This window comes from Phoxinus phoxinus (genome assembly GCF_949152265.1).
Source record: "Phoxinus phoxinus genome assembly, chromosome: 9".
Taxonomy (NCBI): Eukaryota; Metazoa; Chordata; class Actinopteri; order Cypriniformes; family Leuciscidae; genus Phoxinus; species Phoxinus phoxinus.
The window spans coordinates 28,385,166-28,410,189 of record NC_136884.1 but is presented as its reverse complement, the minus strand read 5'-3'; the positions used below and the strand labels follow the sequence as shown (position 1 = coordinate 28,410,189).

At 39.6% G+C, this 25,024-nt stretch overlaps 1 protein-coding gene across 2 annotated transcripts in view; it reads left to right on the top strand.

The window, feature by feature from the left end:
• LOC307003766 (tripartite motif-containing protein 16-like) overlaps window positions 1–23,093 on the top strand; it is a 34,133-nt gene extending 11,040 nt beyond the window's left edge. Inside the window, exons 3-8 of one of the 2 annotated variants that reach the window (XM_079622553.1) lie at window positions 10,316–10,889; window positions 12,548–12,643; window positions 12,729–12,962; window positions 20,393–20,552; window positions 20,705–20,752; window positions 20,985–23,093. In XM_079622553.1, the coding sequence (XP_079478679.1) occupies window positions 10,320–10,889; window positions 12,548–12,643; window positions 12,729–12,962; window positions 20,393–20,552; window positions 20,705–20,752; window positions 20,985–21,517 (1,641 nt within the window). In that variant the 5' untranslated portion in view covers window positions 10,316–10,319 and the 3' untranslated portion in view covers window positions 21,518–23,093. Of the gene's footprint in view, window positions 1–9,402; window positions 10,890–12,547; window positions 12,644–12,728; window positions 12,963–20,392; window positions 20,553–20,704; window positions 20,753–20,984 lie in introns of those variants that run through there. The other variant, XM_079622552.1, reaches the window with a different exon arrangement.
• Window positions 23,094–25,024: the final 1,931 nt, after the last annotated feature.

The window sequence follows — 25,024 nt, the reverse complement described above, 5'->3', positions numbered from 1 at the left end:
GACATTTAGACATAATATTGTGTATTTGTCCATTCAGACGCGAAAGAGAGCTCAATTCAGTCCTTGACCGCAGCACGCTTCGGGTCGTGTGTGTGTGTGTTCGCACAGAAAAGCATATTGAATAAAGCTCTCTTTCACGTCGTCACTCTTATTCAGATCTATCCATATGTCTGCTCTTCTCTTTCTCCCAAACATTGAATTTTTTTTAATGATTTGAGACATGCATCAAGCGCATGCCAACTCGTGTGCCGCCGGTAGATCAGCACGCTACAATTCAAATGTGCGCATGCGCATCTACCACAAACGCAAATCAGTTCTGACTGGATCACTTCCCCAATCGTCCCTCCCTAACATTTCCGTCTAGTTTTTATTCGTTGACGAAAATGTCAATACGTGATATATATATATAGTGTATAAATATATATAAAATATATATAAATATAGTGATCGTCATTTAAAATGGGGTTTTATTTAGTTATTGTCTTGTTTTCGTCTGTGAAAAAATTAACACTGCCTAGGTTGCATTTTGGTGACAGTTACCCTTAAAGTACGCACGTACATGCGCGTAGTAACACAAGTGGCATTACGCATTCCTGATTTTTGTCGCGCATGCGTACCTGCGTACCAGTTATGTGCACCCCTGAGTATAGGATATTACTGTTTTAAATATATAATGGCCGTGGGCCGGTGCCAATATAAGGGGTTAAAGGGATAGTTCACTTTGAAATTAAATTTTGATAAGTTTTAGCTTACCTGAAGTTCATCCAAGATGTAGGTGTCTTTGTCTCCGCAGTAGTTTCAATTTTGATATTTTTAGGTCAAACCGTTCTTGTCTGTCAGTCATATAATGCAGGTATATAGGTACTGTCTCCAAAAGCATGCAGAGATGTCTCTAATAGCATACAGAGAAAAGTCCAAATGAAAAAAATCCCCATCGTAAGTGCACATTGATGGCCTAAGACACGAAACAAGCGGTTTGTGTGATAAAACGAACAGTATTTATATAGTTTTGATCTCTTTTACACAACGACATCCAAGTGATCTGTTTACTTAATCTGCGCAAGCACCGGAATGCTCCAGAAGTGGAGTTCGCGTGAGCTTACGTAATTTTTTTTTTTTACATTGGTTTAAACATCCCGGATAAGCGCAAACTAGTACCATTTCTATTAGCCGTCCTACCTACAATCTCTGTTCTGTGCATAGGTTCTGGTGTAAACAATGAGTGACGTACACGCGTGAGAGATCACTTCCGGCGCTTGCGCAGACTAAGTAAACAGATCACTTGGATGTGGTTGTGTAAAAGAGATAAAAACTATATAAATACTGTTCGTTTTATCACACAAACCGCTTGTTTCGTGTCTTAGGCCATCAAAGTGCACTTACGATGGGGATTTTTTTTTCATTTGGACTTTTCTCTGCATGCTATTAGAGACATCTCTGCATGCTTTTGGAGACAGTATCTATATACCTGCACTATATGACTGACAGACAAGAACGGTTTGACCTAAAAATATCAAAATTGAAACTACTGCGGAGACAAAGACACCTACATCTTGGACGCACTTCAGGTAAGCTAAAACATACCAAATTTTTATTTCAAAGTGAACTATCCCTTTAATAATAACTAGCACTCTAATTTATCTCGTATTACTTTCATCAACAATATGGTTTAATGAAATAATTTCATTAATGTCCATGTGAAGCCTATTCCATTTTATTTATGGCATATGCATTTTGATTATTTTTTATGCAAGTGACTTGTTTGCATTATTTAGCCATTGTTTTATTTCTTTGAATACAAGTAGTAATAGTCAGATAAATATGACTTAAAATATACAGGTGTTTGTCCACAAATGCAAACATATTTCTCAAGGTATCCAAGAGAATGTTGTCGTCTATGTTGCCACAAGATCTAATGATAATAGAAGCTGAAAACAAAACGGTTACTCTGCAAAACTGAACATGGATTAAAGGATGCTATTTTAGGCTAATTTTTGTCTGTTGCTTTGTGTCATTAGACTGGGTTTAACTTATGTGTCACTGTTCACCATAGACCTGATGGCGCTGAAAGAAGAGAGTCAAGAACTGAATGAAATGAAAGAGAAAGATCAGTTTGACAATCATCATGATTTCGCAACTGGAGAAACATCTTTAAATTTCTCAAAGACTGATAAGACAACAACTAGACGTTTTGATCAACAAGGAATTCTTGAAGTCCACATGAGAACTCACACTGGAGAGAAGCCTAACACCTGCCTACAGTGTGGAAAGAGTTTCACTAAAAAAGATAACCTTAAAGCCCACATGAGAATTCACACTGGAGAGAAGCCATTCACATGTGATCAGTGTGGAAAGAGTTTCGCTCTAAAAGGAACCCTTAAAGGCCACATGAGAATTCACACTGAAAAGAAGAATTTATCTTGCTTTCAATGTACACTGAGATTTTCAAGTAAGAAAACCCTTAATGTCCACAAGCGAACTCACACTGAGCTTTACACCTGCAGAAAGTGTGGAATACAGTTCAGCCTAAAACGAAACCTTACAATCCACATGAAATCTCACACTAAAGAGAAGCCTAACACTTGCCAACAGTGTAGAAAGAGTTTCTTTAAAAGAAAATGCCACATGAAAATTCAAACTGGAGAGAAGCCTTACACCTGCAAACAGTGTGGAATAGGTTTTTCACGTAAGGCAACCTTTAATGCACACAAGAGAACTCACGCTGGAGGGCAGCTTTACACCTGCAAACTGTGTGGAATACGTTTCAGCTGAAAAAGGAAACTTTAAAGTTCACATGAGATCTCACACCGGAGAGAAGCCGTTTACATGTGATCAGTGTGGAAATGGTTTCAGATGGAAAATATCCCTTAATAACCACATGAGGATTCACACAAAAGGAAACTGTTTTATGTGTCATCAGTGTGGAACGAGGTTCACAGACAGGAAACACCTCAATAATCATAATCAAGAAGCCTTTCACCTGCCTTCAGTGTGAAAAGATTTTCACAAATCATACAGACCTAGAACATAATTTGAAAACTTATCCTGGCAAGTAATTGTAGTGTTCTTCGGTGTGGCAAGAGGTTTACAAAATAGAGCAGTTTCACATTACACATTCACTCTGGATGAAGACCAATTCATTTGATCAGTGTAATAAAACATATTCTGTCGTCACACTTACATATGGTCATGCAGATGTAAGACCCTGTGTGTTTGTGTGGAATGCTTTTTAAATAATAATAATTTGTTACATTTATATAGCGCTTTTCTGCGTACTCAAAGCGCTTTACAGAGAAGGGGGAACCTCCTCAACCACCACCAATGTGCAGCATCCACCTGGATGATGTGACGGCAAAGAACGGCCACCACACACCAGCTTATTGGTGGAGAGACAGAGTGATGAAGCCAATAAGTATATACTGTATAGGGATGATGGACAAGGGGCAATGAGGTAAATGGCTTGATCATTTAAAATGGCACCAGAAAATGTGCATTTTTGTGAAAGTAATTTTAATCAACATATTAAAGTCACTTTCATCGTGTTATAAAATTACACAACATCATAACAAATATTCATAACCTAAAGAGCAAAATTCTCAGTTAAAAAATACTGCTCAGTGTACATGTCCCACACTAGAGAGTGTTAAAATAACACTGAACCAGTTTTTAAGATGAGATATTTGATTAATCGAGTCATGATTGAGCATTAGTGATGAACACCTGCTGTTAACAAGCAGAATCACTGAAGGAAAGTGGAACAAGAACAGAAAAAGAGAAGAGATGGAAACAACAGATTTACAGCTACACAGCCTTGGAAGAAATCAATTGCAAATAAAATGACACATTACATCTCTCAAAATCTCAGTAGAGAATGATTAAACTAAAAAAACAGTATTACCAGCTTCACTTATTACAAACAATTTTGTAATAAGTGTATATTAAATTTTGTAATAACTGTAATTTCTTTATTAGGAAAAGGAGAAAATCTTTAGCATATAGCAGGGCTGCCAACTCTCACGCATTCAGCGCAATTGACACTTTTCACACGTTCTCACTTAGAGAAAAATTGGAGCGAAGAGGACACTGACAGACTAGACAGAGCAGGTTACTTTTGATATGAAAAAAATTCTCAGATCTCAAGTTCTGTCCTTTTTATTACGAAATTTAGACAATAAATTACAGTTTTCCACTTGTAAATGTGACGTGACCGATCTCTGTGCCTCAGTTCAAGTAAACCGATCATGTTATTTTTATTTAAAGATACAGTACAACTTACCGAAAGGTATATATGCCTCATACATAATATCGATTAATCAGTGTTTTTCAACCACGGAAAGAGGTCAATAAAACAGCAGGAGAACAATTATGGCACAGAACTGTAAGCTGGAGAAACTGGAAGAACTGGTTGAGGAACGACCACTCCTCGAGAAGACAAAGGACCTTTCTAGAAAATAACATTTGGACTCTCTTGCCATATTGCCCCATTCGAGACACGATCACACTTGAGTTGACCACCTCCCAATTTGCACATCATTCCCTTCACCCATCCCTACCTGAATTCACCCAAAAATCTATATGGTTTAATATGATCAATTATCATACAATATTTGACATGTTTGGTATCATTTGAAATGTCTCAGTGCGACTGGTACAAAGGTCTCATTCCCAAAGAAGTGAAACAAAAGGTAATAAGGTTTTTAAGTGTTTATAGATAACTGGCACACAGAGGAGGGTGGGTCTCTAGACAAATCTCAAAAGTCTCCTACTCCCAAAAGGTGTCAACTCTGTATGTAAATTCCCATTGTTAGCAGATGTTTCCATATGAAAGAAGTTTCTGTCTGTATAATGAAATGCAACTAGAAGATCAGGGCGATTCTGTACCTCAGATCAGCCCATGATGTTGAATGATCTCAAAGACTACAGCATCATGTATTTCGTAATGTCGGGTTCGCATCTCTTCTCTTTATTCCAGAGCATTTTATGTTTTGTATTGATTATCTTCTAATTGATTATGTAATTGGCATGATACATTTAAGTGACATAATAAATTATAAACATTTGATTTTATTCTAGCAGACTCATTATTTGCAGCAAAGAGTTAAAAGTAATAGTCAAACTAACATTCATTCACATTTAATGATGCACAGATATCATTAAAACCTTTTCATTTATGGAGTCAGATGAAATAACGAGAAAATACATATATGAAAATGTATTTCATTTAATCAAAATATTTTGCCACGAGAAAAGACAGTAACACGCAGTGACCTTCCCCGCTGGTCGGATGCCTCCATTGGGCTGATTGAGCGCGGGCTTACAGAACATTACATTTACCTCAGGGGAGTATTTTGCTAAATATGTGCACTATATTACATATTTATTAAATTTTTACTTGTGTCATTAAATAATTGTTATTATAATGAAAACCGCATTATATTTAATTTAATTTGTTATTTTTAACCTTTAATAATACCAGATGATAGGGCTCTGTATGTTTACAGCATTATGTGAGATATATTTTTTCTTTCTACTGTAGCCTACCTAATATTTATCCAAATGAGTCAATATTGAATCAAGATTCAAATCCCAAGAATTGAATTGAAATAGTGAAAGTTGTGTTAAGCAATAATACAAACTCTACTATGTAAACATTGTAAACATTTTCACTAAACTTTATAAAATTATTTTTAGTTACCAAATGTTTTGACAATCACAATTACACCTATTGTGATGCAAGTTTTTTTTTTTACAGATCTCGACTTGGCATGTATAGCTCTACTTGCTTGCAGGCTCTTATACTGACAAGGAAATAAATTACTAGATTTGTTGCCTAATTTATAATTGAAGGATACTAATTTGACTTGACAAAATGGTATTATACTTCTATTTCAACTTCATAATGCTGGCCAAAACTAAGTTACTAGAGGATGCGAGACAACTGTATCTCTATCTCAGAAAGTCTTTTGCCTCCATGCTTTTTAAAATCTGTCTGGAATGCAATGACATGGTCCCTAATGACAGTTTGAGAACCTCCCACAAGGTTGAGTCAGACACATAATAATAATAATAATAATTAATTACATTTATATAGCGCTTTTCTGGACACTCAAAGCGCTTTACATAGAAGGGCGGAATCTCCTCAACCACCACCAATGTGCAGCATCCACCTGGATGATGCGACGGCAGCCATATTGGGCCAGAACGCCCACCACACACCAGCTTACTGGTGGAGAGGAGACAGTGATGAAGCCAATTAGTATATATAGGAGGAGGATTAGGAGGCCATGATGGACAGAGGCCACTGGGCAAATTTGGCCAGGATGCCGGGGTTACACCCCTACTCTTTCGAAAGACATCCTGGGATGTTTAATGACCACAGAGATTCAGGACCTCGGTTTAACGTCTCATCCGAAGGACGGCGCTCTTTGTCAGTATAGTGTCCCCGTCACTACACTGGGGCGTTAGGACCCACACAGACCACAGGGTGAGCGCCCCCTGCTGGCCACACTAACACCTCTTAACACTTCTTAACACATTTGATTGAACAATTTCAAATGGCTGTCAAGCAAAGGGTTTGATAAATATTTTTTTGGTTCAAAAACTGTTCACTATTGTTGTGTGAGGTGTGATTTTCAGTAATAAATGACAAAAATCTAATTTTCGTTTTTGAAATTCTCTCGATTATTGTACATTTTTCACTCATACTTCCTTTATAAACACATTACATATATCTTCTGAATCCATAGATACCAAACACATGGTGTTCCATCTCCATTACATATGGTTTATAAGCCCAAATGTAAAAATAGAGAAAACGGACCAAAAACGGCTTAGTCCCCAGAGGGTTAAAGCGATAGTTCACTTTGAAATAAAATTTTGGTATGTTTTAGCTTACCTGAAGTGCATCCAAGATGTAGGTGTCTTTGTCTCCGCAGTAGTTTCAATTTTGATATTTTTAGGTCAAACCGTTCTTGTCTGTCAGTCATATAATGCAGGTCTATAGATACTGTATCTAAAAGCATGCAGAGATGTCTCTAATAGCATGCAGAGAAAAGTCCAAATTAAAAAAATCATTGTTCAGGTCAATCAAAGGCATACGTTGAGCCGTACAGCCAATCACACGCGTTTCTGCTGAGTTTAAAAATGCAACGTCCAATCGAAGGCGGTTAGATTAGTTTCCGGGGAAGAAATCCGGTGTAAACTTGGTCACTTGGACGTTGTTGTGTAAAAGAGATAAAAACGATATAAATACTGTTCGTTTTATCACACAAACCGCTTGTTTCGTGTCTTAGGCCATCAATGTGCACTTACGATGGGGATTTTTTTAATTTGGACTTTTCTCTGCATGCTATTAGAGACATCTCTGCATGCTTTTGGAGACAGTATCTATAGACCTGCATTATATGACTGACAGACAAGAACGGTTTGACCTAAAAATATCAAAATTGAAACTACTGCGGAGACAAAGACACCTACATCTTGGATGTTCAAAATTAAATTTCAAAGTGAACTATCCCTTTAAGTAAGAGAAGTTAGGGGTGATTTCTCCTGACCTAAAGGAATGACTTAAGGGTGTTGCATATTACTAAATGGTTCTCTTAGGTAAGGAAAAGTGTTTCACACCAGCGACCCAGGTTTTTCCATTATAAAATTATATTGTTGCCTTAGACAAGCTACTGTATGTGTTAACCCAAAGCAGCTTCACAGAAAATAATCGATAAAACGGATATAGAAATGGATAAACGAAAGCAAAAAAAGAAAGCCAAATTGGACAGTGAAGAAATGTATACTTGATGAATATGGGATCTCTTCAGAATTCTGCCTTTTAAAACTTCTACTTAACTAAAACTAAAACTTAAAACCTTCAAACTTAAAAAAACATCTGACTTAAAGCTATTAAGTCTACTTCAAACTTTTTTCAAACATTTTTACTGGCTCCCACCCCATTTGTCCAGTCATCTGGTTTTGAGAGCAAGCATACCATCTGCTCTTACAGAAAGGTACTTGCACTCTAGGACACTCTACATCAGAGCACTTGATTTCAAATAGTCAGATGCTGGGAACGAACATGGTGCCAGATCTTTCTGTTGCTCTGCCCCCTTGTTTCTTTCTCTAGTGCCTCAGAATTGGAGAGTGTAACAGTCATGGCGACAGTGGCAATGAATCCAAACTCCATCAGGTGAAAGAATGGAGAAAAAACCTTGGGAGAAACAAGGCTCAGTCCGGGAGGGCAGTTCTCTTCTGGTCAACGAACAAACACGGTGTCATTATTGTCTAGTTGACAGGATGTCTATTTAATTTACTTAATGTTACATTTAATGCTGTTACATTTAATGCATTTAGTGCTTTTTTCTAACAGTTTGGACTTTAATAAAGAGAGAAAACCTGCACAACATTTTCACAGGCATTTTGTTTTAATAGTTAGATGGATATCGTAGATCATGATGTATCATTAGAGGATTGTCTAGCAATATATTGATTGTCACAGAATTGCTGTATCGTGATATTATCGGTATCGTGAGCATCGTATCGTGAGGTACCCTGTGTAACGAATAGGGGTGTGAATCGGACAGTTCATCACGATACGATATCGATTCTCTCAGCAAGCGATACGATATTTGCCGATACCTCAACAAATTCTGCAATACGATTACGATTCGATTCAGGGCTATATCGATCGATTAATCGATATTTAGATACTATGTGCCAAGTGTACACAACCAGTTACGTTTATTAACTCACAAATGCATCCAAAAATATATAACATGAAAGTTTAATTAAACTCTTTGAAAATTGCACACCCTCTCCCAATTGGGACATTTACAAGATAACGTTATATGAAAATGAACAAGAACGGAGTTAGGCCTATCTGTTTTTGCAAATGAAGCAAGATTCCGTGAAAAAGTGTCACAGTGTCTGGTTGGTGATCCCTGGGTGTCCACTAGAGGTCTTTATACCCTGTCTGTTCAGTCTTTGTGTAATGTCACCCTGTACAGTTGCAAAGGAACGATTCGAGCGTCGTCTTCTGTTCCTCTTTTAGAGAAAAAGGCAAGTCTAAATCTTTTATTGTAGCGCCCAAAGCCGTTTCAAACAACTGGTGTTCATCCATAGCTATCTTGCAATGTTAACTAATGACTAATGTAATCTCGCCTCTGGCCCGCTTATATCAGATAACCCGATGTGATTGGTACAGCTCAGATAGAGGGGCATATTTAATCGTGACCTACAAATTATGTAGAAAAAATTAACATTTAAGTTGTTCCAATATTTCTGGTATTTTTCATATGTGTAACTCAAAAGTATAATCACAGAAGGTACAGATACACTAAAAAGTCGAGCAACAACACTAGGGCAAGTAAAATAGTTGAGTTTACAGAATTAGTTTTAATAAGAGGGCAGTGAGAATAATGTAAATCACTATATAAGACCATTGTTGTCATTGTTACATTTATTTGTTGATTGATTGGTAGGTTTTATAATTTTATAGATCATGCTGCCAACAGCATTTTGGAAACAAAAACCAGTGAGGTCAGCAAAACCTTAGCCAATGACAGGAAGGTCCTCTGGCAAGGAAAGGCGAATACTTTGTCAAGCAGTCCTAATATGGCCTAGTACATTCAAATTAATATGATTTGAGAATAAACTGTTGACGCCATAAACTTTCTAAATGGATAATTCCGCCAGACATCCGAGTAACCATATTGTCAAGACGATACTGTTGTAGTGGGACTCATTTCTCAGTGGTCCAAAACACGGCTGCCCGTCTTCCCACTGGCAGTCGAAAACAAGATCATATCACCCCAATCCTACGTTCTCTGCATTGGCTACCAGTCCGATACAGAATTGATTTTAAAATGTTATTATTTGTTCACAAATCTCTCAGCAACCAATCCCCCAAATACCTTTCTGACTCAATTGTCACTCACAATCCATCCAGATCACTTAGATCAAGAGAGCAACATCTCTTGTCTGTCCCACGATCTCCCTTACAATGCAGGGGTGATCGAGCTTTCGCAGTGGTCGGCCCTAAACCACATTAGCTGAATTCAAATCCTCAAATCTTTTCTCTTGTGCGTTTAATTTACCGTAACTTGTATGTTTCCAGCCCTGTTCTTTGTTTCTTTTTTACAGGACTTTGGCCAACCAAGGTTGATTTTAAATGTGCTTTATAAATAAAATTGATTTGATAGACACATCTATTTAGCACACGACACTCAAACTCAGAACCAGGAAACAGGAAATCACATGATTTCAGGGAAAGTGAAACTGAAGTGTAGTTGAGCTGTTGTGTGTTTGTGTCTCTGTCTTCATGCAGTAAAATGGCAGAAGCCAGAATATCTCAGGATGAGTTCCTGTGTTCAGTGTGTCTGGATCTCCTGAAGGATCCAGTGGCCATTCCCTGTGGACACAGTTACTGTAAGATCTGTATTACAGACTGCTGGGATCAGGAGGATGAGAAGAGAGTCTACAGCTGCCCTCAGTGCAGACAGACCTTCAGGCCAAGACCTGCTTTAGCTAAAAACACACTTCTGGCTGAAGTGGTGGAGAAACTGAAGAAGACTAAACTTGCTGCTGACTGTTACGCTGGAGCTGGAGATGTGCAGTGTGACGTCTGTACTGGAAGAAAACACAAAGCCGTCAAGTCCTGTCTGGTGTGTCTGAACTCTTACTGCCAGAGTCACCTTGAACAACACGAGAGTTTGTTTAAAGGAAAGAGACACAATCTGACTGATGCCACTGGACGACTGCAGGAGATGATCTGCCAGAAACACGACAAGCTCCTCGAGGTTTTCTGCCGCACTGATCAGAAGTGTATATGTGTGCTGTGTATGGATGAACATAAAAACCACGACACTGTATCAGCGGCAGCACTGAGGACAGAGAATCAGGTATGAACTTACATACGTCCCATTATTATCATTTACTGTGTGAACTCCATTTAAGTTTCAGTTTCTTTAAAACCTACCTTCCAAAAATCGCAGTCTGCTCTGATTGGTCAACTGCCAACTGCGATGGGATGCCAGAATAAATGTCGCTGGCAATGAATGCTTATATTCACTCGTAATGATGATTGACAGGACTGAATGATAAGGCTCCATTTTAACCAAGGTTATTCTGCATTAGGAATTATGGTTTAGATTCAGGGTTGTAAAAACAGTGTCTTGAACAGCTGACAACACAGTACTAACTAACTCAACCAGGCCTCGCCTCTTTATTGAACATATGCCTTGGGCGGGTATTATTTAAATGAAGAATAGTGTGACGTGTTTGTCCCGGAAGAAAACTCAAGACTACAATGGGGACGTTTCAGGGAGTTCAGGAACAATAATTAAAAGTGACTTTGTCTTTGCAGACCTTTTTCATGCTCAAACAGCAACATCACACACTAAAGAAAGATGAACATGTAAAAAAAGCATAATGGACCCCTTTAAACCAGTAGTTCACCCGAAAAGTTATCAACGTTACTAATGGCGTTATGTTTTTCAGTAACCAAACGAATGACTGTTTCCCCCGTTAATCCTGCGTCTCAATGTCAATAATATCCATCCTAAACAGTATGTGAGATTAAAATATAATAATAAGTGTGTCAAAAAGCATAGTATGTTAAAAAGAGTATGCCAGAAGTCCCCGGATGGTCTACTATTTTCGCTGGATTTTCAAAGTGTGGATCCGTGCACACTCTAAACGCTAATATTACCCACAACCCATTGCAGTTTTGAGGAGGAACTACAAACACGAGTAAAGTGTTAAAAAACTACAAACACGACGGATTTGCACGACCGACGGTGAGAGGTTTAGATAACGGTTTGAGTGACTAATCAAAGTTTTAGCAGATAGAAAAATATTTATTTAATGTTATCCATTTTATATTTCATCTGCAATAACAATATGGACTTTCATAAAGATCCGTTTGGCCATTAACTTTTAAATGCACCATTATGCATTAACATGAGGAGAGTCTCTGCATAAAAGATCGTTGACTGCAGATCAACGTGTTACTGCATTTCTCTCTAATACGGTAGGAAATTAAATGTGGAGGATTTTAACTGTGACAAGGTGATTGACAGGTCAGTTTACAGTGACAGGATGCGACAGAGCAACTGTTAAAGACACTATTGTATGACTAGTTTGTCCCAAAGCTTGTCAACTCTTCTGCTACACTCAAAAATATGCACTTTTTTTCACAAAATGAGTACATACTTTTAGGGCAAAGTATAAGTAGGCGAATTGAGTCGCAGCAACAGTCTTTTGAAGTGATAAGAAAAATCAAATATGGTGGCATGATTAGTCATGTGACATGCATGAGCCAGTGAGGTTTGATGTTATTGACGTATCACCATATTTAATTTGGGCTTTTCAAACAGAGACATTCTTCAGAATATCTTCTTTTGTGTTCTGCAAGAGAAAAATATATAAAAGTTAGGAAAGAGGATAACAGGAAACAATGAAAGAATGTAGATTTCTGGGTGAACTATCCATATAAAGCTAGGCAATGATGAAATAATGCTTCACTGGATGATTGTGATGTCATTGGTTTGTCCTTTAGCTCCAGCTGAAGGAGACGCAGAGGTCGTTCCAGCAGCGGATCCAGCAGAGAGAGAAAGATCTTCAGCAGCTGAGAGAGGCTGTGGCGTCTCATAAGGTGAGTCTGGAGAAGAAGAGAAGTTTGACACGTCTCAGTCAGGACTCACTGAAGACACTGTGTGATTGTGATGTGTGTGTAACAGCGCTCGGCACACACAGCAGTGGAGGACAGTGAGAGGATCTTCACTGAGCTCATCCGCTCCATTGAGAGAAGCCGCTCTGAGGCGACACAGCGGATCAGAGATCAGGAAAAGACTGCAGTGAGTCGAGCTGAAGGACGACTTGAGCGACTGGAGCAGGAGATCAATGATCTGAGGAGGAGAGACGCTGAGCTGGAGCAGCTTTCACACACACCGGATCACATCCAGTTCCTGCAGGTAACACAGATCTAGAAGAACAGGGTCATAGTGGACTTGAGCAAGAGACTCAGAGAAACATTTCATGACAGCAGAATGAGCCGTCGACTGAAGTGTTGATCTGTGTGTTCAGTTATTATATCATCATCAGTCAGACTCTCTTTGAAATATTTTATTTTTACATTTTTCAAATTAAACAAACAAACAAACAAACAGGGCTCAGATGCAGATATTGCCAGTTGTTACAGTCACATTTAACACAGCGGTAGGAGGAAAGGTAGTTGATACAGGAACACAATTAGTTTACTGTATTTTAGCTTTTTCAAAATGGGTTAAAAACGGGTTCCAAGAACGGGAAAATGTTTCCAGTTGACCAGTGCGGAGTTTTTCCATTTGTACTATGGATAGCATATCGATGATCCATACCTGAAAGGAGGGGGGAGAGGGAGACTTCCATTCCCTCAATATCAGTCTCTTGGCAACTATCAATCCCAATTCCAATGGTTGTCGCATTATAGTTGGAATTGCCCTTGTTGTTTGTGAGCAGCCAAAAATAGCAAGTCCAGGCTCAGGCTGAAGAGGCCTCTGATATGCTTTGGAGTACCAGTCAAATATTTTAGACCAAAAGTTTGCCAATGAAGGGCAGAACCAAAAAGCATGGGACAGTGTACCCTCTGACATATTATTACACCTGTCACACACTGGGGAAACTGATGGATATATTTTATGTAATCTGACTTTGGAATAATGTAAGCGATGGACAATCTTGAATTGAATTAATTGGTGTCTGCTGTTTATAGAGCAGGAATGAATATTAGACAAACAGGCGCTCCACATGGATTCAGATAGTTCCACACCTAACTCTTCTTTCCAAGTATCCCTAGTTTTCACAGTGTGCGCAGCAATACAATCATCAAACAGACGTACAATTCTCGAAATGAGACGCTTGGAGAAAGGAGGGCTCTTACAAATATCATAAATTTCATGCTCCAGGGGTAGATTTTGAAAATCTTCAATACTTGATTGGGTATAATGCCTAGCCTGCAAATACCGAAAGAGATGGGAATTAGAGAGATTACATTTTCCTTTCAGTTGATTGAATGATGCAAATTTACCATCAACGTAAAGGTTATTAAGTGAGATCAAGCCCTTCTTTCTCCAGTCATGATACGATATGTCATGCCAGGGAGGCAGAAAACTATGGTTAAAGCATATAGGTGTTTGTACTGATGTATTTGGTAGTTTTAGAAAGCACCTAACCTGGTTTAAAATTCTTACTGACTGTTTTACCACAAAGCATAAATTCTTATAGGACTCTGGCATTTTAAACTTGGAAAATAACATAGCTGGCAATGAAGAGTTATTTACTGAGTTGGCCTCCATCTTAAGCCACAAAGGGGTTGCAAGCGTCTGATTCTCCAAGGATCCCTGTTGCCAGAATATTAATGGCCTAACATTGGCAGCCCAGTAATAGTGTTTAAATACAGGCAGGTCCAACCCTCCCTCTGATCTAGACTTCTGCAAATGTGCCTTTGAAATTCTGGCATTTTTACCATTCCAAATATAGGACAGGATAATTGAGTCCAAGTCCTTAAAAAAGGCTGCGGTGAGATAGATGGGGATATTTTGACATAAGTATAAAAATTTGGGAAGGGAGATCATTTTAATTGAGTTTATGCATCCGATCATTGATAAGGGAAGAATTTTCCAACATTCAATATTCTGTTTTAGTTTTGAAATAAATTCTGCGAAATTTAATTTAAATATTAGTTTTGGATCCTTAGGTGTAGTCAAACCAAAGTAGGTGAAATGATCGTTAACTATTTTGAATGGGATACTTTGTAAAAAACCTGTTCACCTGGCGAATAAATACTGGAAAGAGGCACAAACTCACTCTTTGACCAGTTGATTGTGTACCCTGATATTTTACCAAAAGATTCAATCAACTCAAGAAGAAGGGGAACTGATTTTTCAGCATTGTACAAATACAATATTACGTCGTCCGCATATAGACTGATAAGCGTTTCCACACCTCCAACCTGAAGCCCCTTCACCTGTGGGTGCTCTCGTATTGTTACAGCAAGAGGCTCCAGTGCAATAGCAAAGAGCGCCGGAGACAGTGGACAGCCTTGCTGAACCGAGCGTTCCAAAAAGAAAGGGGCTGACCGATCACCATTTGTCAGAACAGAACAGCACAGTTTTGCATATATCAATTTCACCCAAGAAATGAAAGTATCCCCGAATCCGAACCTGCGCAGTGACTCAAACATATAAGGCCACTCTACCTGATCAAAAGCTTTGTGTGCGTCAAGTGACAAAATAGAAGCTCCATTAGTGCCACTAAAATCAGAGTAAATAGTATTGAGCAGCCGCCTGACATTAGAAAAGGAGAGTCTGCCGGGAATAAACTCTGTCTGGTCAAGATGAATGATAGAAGCCAGATATTTGTTCAATCTAGTAGCCAAGATTTTAGTTATTACTTTACGATCAAAGTTTTGAAGCGCAATTGGCCTAAAACTTGCAGGGTCGGTTTCGTCTCTGTCCTTTTTTAAAATGAGAGAAATGTTTGCTTCATAAAGGGTATTCGGCAGTTTTCCATTATTTTTAGAATTATGCATCATCCTGAGCATAATTGGTGCAAGAATATCACAAAATCTCTTATAGAATTCTGCGCAGTAACCATCAGGCCCAGCAGCCTTGCCTGACGGAAATGACTTTATGGCATTGATGACTTCCTGCAGTGTAAAGTCTGAATCAAGACATTTTGCAGCAGCATCACTCAATTTGGGCAATGATATAGAGTCAAAGAAATCATTCAGATTAGATTGTGAGACATTGTGTTTAGAGGAGTAAAGCTCCGAATAGAATTCACTAAACCGATGGTTTATGTCGGAAGGATTGGTTAGAAGAATGCCTGTTTTAGACTTAATACCACGGATTGCTCTTGAAGCATGGGCACTTTTAAGTTGTTGTGTTAACAGTTTACCAGGTTTATCCCCGATCTCAAAGTGTTTCTGCTTCAATTTCAAAAGTAAGTTCTTAACTTGGCCACTCATAATATCATTGTATTCATATTTAAGCTTCAATATCTCTTTATAGTGATCCGGTGATTTAGAATTTTGGTAAGTTCTTTCCAAAATAGGAAGAGCGTTGTTAATTTCAAGCAATTTTCTCTCTCTCCTTTCTAATGGCTGAGGTATAGGAGATTATATCACCACGCAAAACGACTTTTAATGTTTCCCAAAGGGTCAAGTCAGACACTTCACCATTATCATTCAATTCTATAAAATCTTTCAATTTAGAGGTTGTATTCTTAACGAAGTTGTCATCGCTTAGAAGGTTTGGGTTAAAGCGCCAAGAATAAGTCTGTTTTGGGAGGGAAATATTTAATGATATTGCTAAGGGGCTGTGGTCAGAAATCAAAATATTATGGTATTTGGAATCGGTTATTTGAGAAATAAGGTTAGAGCTAGTCAAAAAATAGTCAATCCTACTGTATGATTTGTGAACATTTGAATAGAATGAATATTCTTTGCTTGTAGGATGCTGAATCCTCCAAATATCTACTAGATTTCTAGTTTTCAAGAGGTTGTTTAAAAGCTTTACAGATGCAATTTCAGGTGCTGGTCGTGTAGATAATCTGTCTAAGAAAGGATCCAGATAGCAATTAAAATCCCTGGCTATTATTATGTTTGAGTCACTATCGTCTGGAAGCAGATCAAAAACCTTTCTGAAAAAATTTGGCTCGTCTGTGTTCGGACCATATATATTAAGCAGGGTTAATGAGAACGAGTTTATCGTACCAGAGACCAACAAATATCTACCAAGAGGATCATTGTTAACAGAGGTTACCTGGAATGGGATATTTTTTCGAAACAATATTGCCACACCACGGGCATGCGAGGTGAATGGCGATTGGTATGTCTGAGATACCCAATTACATTTCAACCTATGTTGCATAGCTGCTTTGATATGGGTCTCTTGTAAAAAAATGATATCCGCAGAAAGAGATTTCAGGTGTTTAAAAAATGTCCCCCTTTTTACTGGACTGCCAAGCACTTTCACGTTCCATGAAATCAGTTGTAAATCTCTGCCTCCTACATGCATTTTACCTTGTATTTGAGTCATTTTTAAAAAATGCGAAAAAATACAAATGCTGTTGTAACACCGAATGCAAGTGAGTAAAACATGTGCATCTGAGCCGAACAAGAACAACAATACAGTCCCACAACCACCCCCCCCCTCCCTCACCTCCGCGTCCCCCAAACATGACGCGTATCTTCCCCTCTTGTTCAAAACAGGAGCTGCTTGACAAATAGTAGGCCGACCCAGGTAGCGCCCTCCACCACAACATAAATATAAGCTTGAAAATTGAAAACTAGTAACACATTTGAAAAACAAAGTAAAATACGCCTTAAAAGGAAATTGTCCTGCGCCCATATATTAATAAATGTTATATGTCTGGGCAGTTACTTATTGGCGCGCATTTCGTAGAATGGTCCACAGTGTGGCGCATTCAGCACAGAAAAGCGAACACGCTCACCGTGAATAGAAAAATAAAGAATAAAAAATAAAATGGCCATAACATCTTTTAACCGTCTGCCGAAGCGCTACGTCCCTTCAGTGAACGAGCCGCCTCGGCTGCCGCTGGATCATTGAAAACCTCCGGAGTATTCTTCTCATCCCAGTAAACATGAAGCCTGGCCGGGTAGCGCAGATTATGTTTAACTCCTCCGTCTCTCAGGGCTTTCATCACGTCTCGGAAGGCACGGCGCTGGTCCATAACTTCACTAGTATAATCAGGGAAGATCAGAACTTTGTTTCCCTTGTACTCCATTGATTGCGTCCTGCTGAGGTGTAGAATTTGCTCTTTCACCTGAAAATGATGAATGCGAGCCATGATGGTGCGCGGCTTCCCGCCCGCCGCTGATTTGGGCTGCAGAGAGCGATGCGCACGATCAACTTTCACTGGATGTGGAAAGTGCTGTTTACCTAGCAGTTCAGGAATAATTTTGGAAACAAAATCAGTTGGTTTTCCTTCTTCTGAATCTTCTTTTATACCAACAATCTTAATATTATGTCTGCGGGACCGTGCTTCTAAATCTAGTAGTTTGGCTTGAAGCTGGCTGGCGTACTTTGTTAAATCTTCACATTTGGTTTCAAGCACTTCCACACGCTCTTCAAGTGCACTGGCCGTTTGCTCTTGACTGACCATGCGGTTTTTGCAGGTCAGTTTGCACAGAGAGCACAGACTGAAACTTGGTGTCAAAGGCATCAAAGCGTTCATCGAGCCTCCCCAGAATCGTCTCCGACATTTCTTTGCACATTTCCCTGCACACCTCGTACATGTGGGTTTTGTCTATGGGCATAATATCTGAAGTGGTAGCCGGAGGTTTAGCAGAGGGCTCGTTAAAGCGGCTATCGTTAGCACCAGCCCCGCTAGCATTAGCACTGCTGATGTATCCATCATCGATGGTCTTGGACTTCCCAGGAGGGTTTCTTTGCCGTGACATTTTCAGATTAGCGAAGTTCGGTGGGTGAGGTAGGCGAGCGAGCAAAAAATATCAGCTCTAGTACAATTTTATCGAGGTGTTCGTTGATTTTGCTTAAGCTGTGGTGGAGAGCACAAGCTAAACACGTCTACATCCTACGCATGTGTGGCATTCGAGATATGAACAGACAAAACACCGACTACGCCACCCTGGGAATTTCACCCAGGGAATGATTTTACTCCCTTATTGAAATTATATTAATACAATTAAGGACACACAGGTACACGTACAATACAGCCAAAGACGGGTTCAAATTTGAAGAAACTACTTTTATTTCAATAATTTAAAACACTGTAAAACCATCTCTCGGGGAAGAGAACACAGAAAAAAACAAAACAAAATAACAAACGTATAAATGCTGAGGCTTACCGATGGAGGAGAAAGGAGTCAAAGGCAGTAAGAAATCCCAGGGAAAGTTCCCCAGTAAACACACAACCACACCACAGTGAACACAAAAGGAAAACGAGAAAGTCAACAGCACACCGGAAGGGGACACCACCACCCAGACACCAACACCACCATCGGCTCTCAGTCACTGTAACAAAAAAAAAGAACGAAACAAGCACACACACACTCGATTAACAAGGATTCACCAAAAATAATAGAAAATACAGAAAATGAAGATCTTTAAAGGAAAGAAACTAACCAGCTTATTAGAAAATAGAAACAATGACTGCCAAAACCAGCAATGGTTATAAAAGGGCAGTATAAAGAAAACTATATATATCCAATGATATATAAATCCAGTAATCAGAAAAGAAACAAAAAGGAATCAAACAAAATATAAATACACTTGTTAATCTAAATTGGAATTAACACAAACAAACAAAAAGAAAACAAACAAACTCCTTAATCAGCAAAATTATAATATAAAGCCCCAACCCCTTGAGCTATATTCAAACGTCATAAAAACAATAGCCCACATGAAACAAACGGCACATACTTTGGACCATGCAGGCGTAATTGCCCAGTAGTACAATGGCAAGACGAGCGCACAGCAATCTGCTTCAGTTGCTGGTACAATATAAATATAATGCAAACAGTAGTTCAGGGGAACCAACAGTCCAGGAAAGACAGCCGTACAGGTCAAAACAGCCGTGAAGGCAAAACAGCCTTATAAGCAAAACAGCAGCTAGCGAATCAGTGTTGCTGGCGACGATCTCCAGCTAAACCGGCCTCATTCCTGTTGTTTACACACAAATATTACCATTAACCCTAATTAAAAAAATGAAATGAATAATCACACATCATGGCATACATACCGATCAAGCAGCATTCATTTACACCCGAGGGAGACAGCTCGACGCGTGCCGACGTCACGATAATGCAGTAGCGTTTATTGAATGTGCTGACTGACGATGGAAAACTGGGCCCCGAAACGGAGATCTATGAGCGTCCAACACATAATAACCATCACTGCAGATAAGAACAATATATTCACATGAAGGCAACGAAGCCGCTACCCTACCTGTTGCACAGCAGAGCACACGGAGAGAGCGACCCGGAAGCACAACACAACTTCCGTCACTGACGAGCAAGAGAGAGCGTTAGAAAGACTACTCGCGATATTTATAGGACGGAGCCTCACATGGGGATTGGCCAAAAGTACGCCAGTTACACATTACGTATTTATTAATACTGCTACACATGCGCACTAGCGCCCCCCCCAGTCAGACTCTCATCTGATCTTCTTCTGTTGAACGAGACACACTTACAAATGCAGTTCAGCTTTCAAAACTTCACTAATATTGAAACTCTTATTTATAACAATGTGAAATCCATGAAGTTGATGGCACCAGCTTCACTACTAAAGATCAACAAGAGCCGCTCAGATCTGGCAGTAGTGCAGGTTATTGATGAAGTGTGGAGGTGATGAGCTTTGATTTGTGTTTTCTGTAGAGTTTCCAGTCTCTCTCAGCTCCTCCTGAATCTACAGACGTAAATGACAAACCCTTCAGTTCCCTCTCCGCTTTTGATGGCGTGAGAGAATCTGTCCGTCAGCTGAGAGACAAACTGGAGGATTTCTGCAAAGAGGAGCTAAAGAAGATCTCAGACAGAGGTAAAGTCCTGGAGATTCACCAGCTCTCAGAAATAATCACCATCATCTCATATCATGTAGAAGATCATGTTAGAAATGTCTTAGGAAGGGATGCAGGGATAATTTTCTCTCGACATGATAATCACACTCTTCATGTCTGTTGATTTCCACAGTCACTTTCACCAACATTGTTCCCAGAACCAGGAACGACTTCCTACAATGTAAGTCACTGAGAAAACAAGCAGAAAAACTCACTGAGTGTCTTCATGTTCTTCCTGTAGAAGGAGAAAGAAAACATGACTGAAGAGTTTTAGAGTTGATCATGTGATGATTTGCACAGGATATCTGGTAAACTGCACTGAGACACTGCAGATATATTGAACATGAAGAGTTCAGCTATAATAAAAGATCAGATTCATAATTCCTGTTTCTGATGTGTTTTCTCTCCATCAGATTCTCATCAGTTCACTCTGGATCTGAACACAGTGAATGCACACATCCGTCTGTCTGAGGAGAACAGAGTGATTACCAACACTGGCACAGTTCAGCCGTATCCTGTTCATCCAGACAGATTTAATTATTATCGTCAGGTGCTGTGTAGAGAGAGTGTGTGTGGACGCTGTTACTGGGAGATTGAGTGGAGAGGTGGTGTGTTTGGTGGTGTGTGTATATCAGTGTCATATAAGAGCATCAACAGGAAGGGACGGAGTAATGCGTGTTGGTTTGGATATAATGATCAGTCCTGGAGTTTGGACTGCTCTTCCTCCAGTTCCTCATTTATACACAATAATATAAAGACTAATCTTTCTGTAAAGTCCATCATCAGGAGAATAGGAGTGTATGTGGATCACAGCGCAGGAACTCTGTCCTTCTACAGCGTCTCTGACACAATGAGCCTCATCCACACAGTCCAGACCACATTCACTCAGCCGCTCTATCCTGGGTTTAGTGTTTATCTTGGATCATCAGTGAAACTGTGTTTATGAATGAGAACAGACTGTAGAGAGATTCTACCCATAATGCTTTGAGCTGCATGATAAATCAGTAACAGTGAGATGTTATAGAGTTTCTTATTTTCTCTTCATTACATTAATACTACAGCTGAACTTCTGTCAGTGTAACATGTAACATGTCATAATAAATGTGTGTAATGATTCCTTTAATGCAGCGTTTCTCAAACTGTGGGGCGCGCCCCACTGGTGGGGAATAGAGACGTGACAGGTGGGGCGCGCGCCAAACGGAAGGAAATTTTCCTTTTTTATGGTAACGTAAGATCAAATCTTCCGGAATCTGGAGCACGACCGCGCACTAGACTAGAGAGTGACTGCGCGGTGTGTGTGTTCAACACGTCATCTCAGTTTTATTTTTGTATTCATGGTTACAAATGAAATGTTTAACCTTTTGTATCCAGTTTGGTCCCATATATAGGATTTTTTTATTTCTGTGCCCCTGAGAGTACTGTCCCACATATGGGATTTAGAATGTTCAGTGACGTGACGTGACATCACTGCCAGATTCAAATTGTGCTCGCGCGTTGGTTGGCGCTGAGCCAGAGACGGACGCGCTCAGTGCTGTCATATATCACAACTATGCAGTGTTTTCAACCTAATAATGTTTATTTTAGGTTTCAGCCATTTAAATACACATAAGCACTAGTAAAACAATACGGAGTTTGTAAAATACACACTGATGTCTGTGGAAGCAGCAATAACAATCTATTCAAAATATAATTTGCAGACGTGTGTTATTCACATCAGACAAACATAGTGGAAGTAACTATAAAGTTTACTCTATTCTTCTTGGAGTTCACCGGCCACTTTCTTGCATGTATTTCCGGAGAAACTGATGGCAGACAGGACTCTCTGAACTGCGTCGCAAAGAAACATTGCGGCGCCCATCTCACGTTATAGATCAAGATTATTTATAAAGGTTTTTAAACGACCAAACAAACTCACTTACACATTTTTGAGAATCGGAATATCAGATAGTTGATGACATGGTAAGCAAGTTTGTGAATATTTTGAAATAAAAAAGGAAAAAGGAAATTAAGGCGATCTGTCATACAGTATTGTGGCTGCGGTGTGTCACGTGACAAATATGACGCGTCGCCATGGAAACATTAAGCGGGAATGTTCTAAAATAACAGTTGCCTTGAAAAAAACAATAACAAAACTAAAATAACAGTCGCCTTGAAAAAAACAATAACAAAACATGGATAAATTTGTGACACGGACCTCAAAAGTTGTCGAGCCAGCGCCAGCAGAGAGACACAAGCCAGACGGACCTAATCAACCAAAAAGCCAACCGAAAAGAAAATATGATGATGGGTATCTTGCTCTTGGATTCACGGCAGCGGTGGTGGGGGCAGAGGAGAGACCGATGTGTGTTCTGTGTCTTAAACCGCTAGCAGCAGATAGTATGAGACCCAACAAATTAAGACGACACCTAGAGACCACACACCCCAGTCACGTCAATAAGCCACTTGATTTCTTTCAAAGAAAACTTGCAGAATACCGTCAACAGGAGACTCGCATGGTAAAAGCTGCCTCAGTAAACAGTAAAGCACAGATGGCGTCATATAGAGTGGCATACAAAATTGCACAATCCAAAAAACCACACACAATCGCAAGCTCATTCTCCCCGCTGCGCTAGACATGGTGTCAATTATGCTCGACGAGACAAGCGCAGCAAAATTAAAAGCTATTCCCCTGTCAAACGACACAGTTGCAAGACGTATATGCAACATTTCAAGTGATCTTGAGGAACAACTCATAGAAAAATTAAAAGACAGTCGTTTTGCATTACAAGTGGACGAAGCTACTGACAGCAATAAAGACTGCTTGTTCATCTCGTACGTCCGCTTTGTGAATGGCGAGTCACTGTGCGAGGATTTGCTGTTTTGCAAATACATAAAAAATAGAGCCACAGCTGATGAGCTGTTTAAGATCATGGACAGTTACCTCAAAGAACACGGCCTTAAATGGGAAAACTGTGTGGGCTTTTGCTCTGATGGCGCACAGACCATGGCAGGGTCAAGAAACGGGCTGCAGGCACTTATAAAGAGGGTTGCGCCAGATGCGCACTGGACGCACTGTGTCATTCACAGGGAAGCGCTCGCGTCAAGGCAGCTCAGCCCTGAATTAAATGAGGTTTTGACAGAAGTAGTAAGCGTGGTAAATTTTATCAAAACTCGACCCCTGAAAGCGCGACTGTTCTCCGCACTTTGTGAAGAAATGGGAGCTGATCACACATCTGTGCTGTTTCACAGTGAAGCAAGGTGGCTCTCCCGTGGCAAAGTGCTGTCGCGCGTCTTTGAGCTCAGGGCAGAGATTCGGATGTTCTTGGAGGAGGAGCGCATGTATGAGGCTGCAAGCAAATTCAGTGATGAAGAATTTCTGTTTAAACTGGCCTACCTCAGCGATATGTTTGGCAAGCTGAATGAATTAAATCTTCAGCTTCAAGGCAAAGACAAGCACATACCTCACCTGGCAGATAAGATCAATGCATTCAGCCGAAAGCTTGAGGTATGGGACAGGCGCCTCGATCAGCAAAACATAGATGTCTTTGAGAACCTGAGTGAAGTTGCTGAAAACACTGATTCTGGAGCCACCACAGTTATCCCTTGTATTAAGCAGCACATCTCTTCCCTCAAAGAATTGTTTCAAAAATGCTTCCCGAACAACAGTGCTCAGTATGCCTGGGTTATGGATCCATTCAATGCAGCAGGTTGGTATTTTGACATTTTATTGAATATTATACTCATATATTATGCATTTTATTTATGTTATGCTACTTACTAACTGGAATAAGACTGTTGTCAAACAGATTTCTTTGTGTTTATTATGCAATGACAAATAAAGTAAGCCTATTTATTTATATTCTGTCTGCAGCACCTGCTGATTTTGGGTCTGCTGAGGAGGACCAGTTTATTGATCTGACATCTGACTCCACCCTGAGGCTCAGGTTTAAAGCTCAGAATCTTAGTGAATTCTGGTTTGGAGTGGAGAGGGAGTATCCACTCATCGGGCAGAGAGCTGTGTGCATTCTTCTTCCCTTTGCCACATCATATCTCTGTGAGATGGGCTTTTCAGCTGTTGCTTCGCTGAAAACGAAGTACAGATCTCAGCTGAACATTGAGCATGACTTGAGAGTGGCAGTATCAAGCCTCAACCCCGCTTTGAAAAATTGTGCAATGCAAAACAGGCCCATTGCGGCCACTAATGCAGGGATAACCTGCCGAATGGATTTCTCTTCTTTTCTTTTTCTTTTACAGATTGCAAAGTGGCACTTTTATATCTTTTCTATTTTTGAAATTAGTAACATTTTTGACACAGCTGCACTTTTATTTTCTCTATTTTTTTAATTTCATGCAAGTTATGATGACACAGCTGCACTTTTATTTTCTTTATTTTTGAACTTTCTGTTATTTTATGTATATAGTTTGTATTTTAGATACAACTTGTTACTCTGATACTACTTGTTAGTTCAATAAA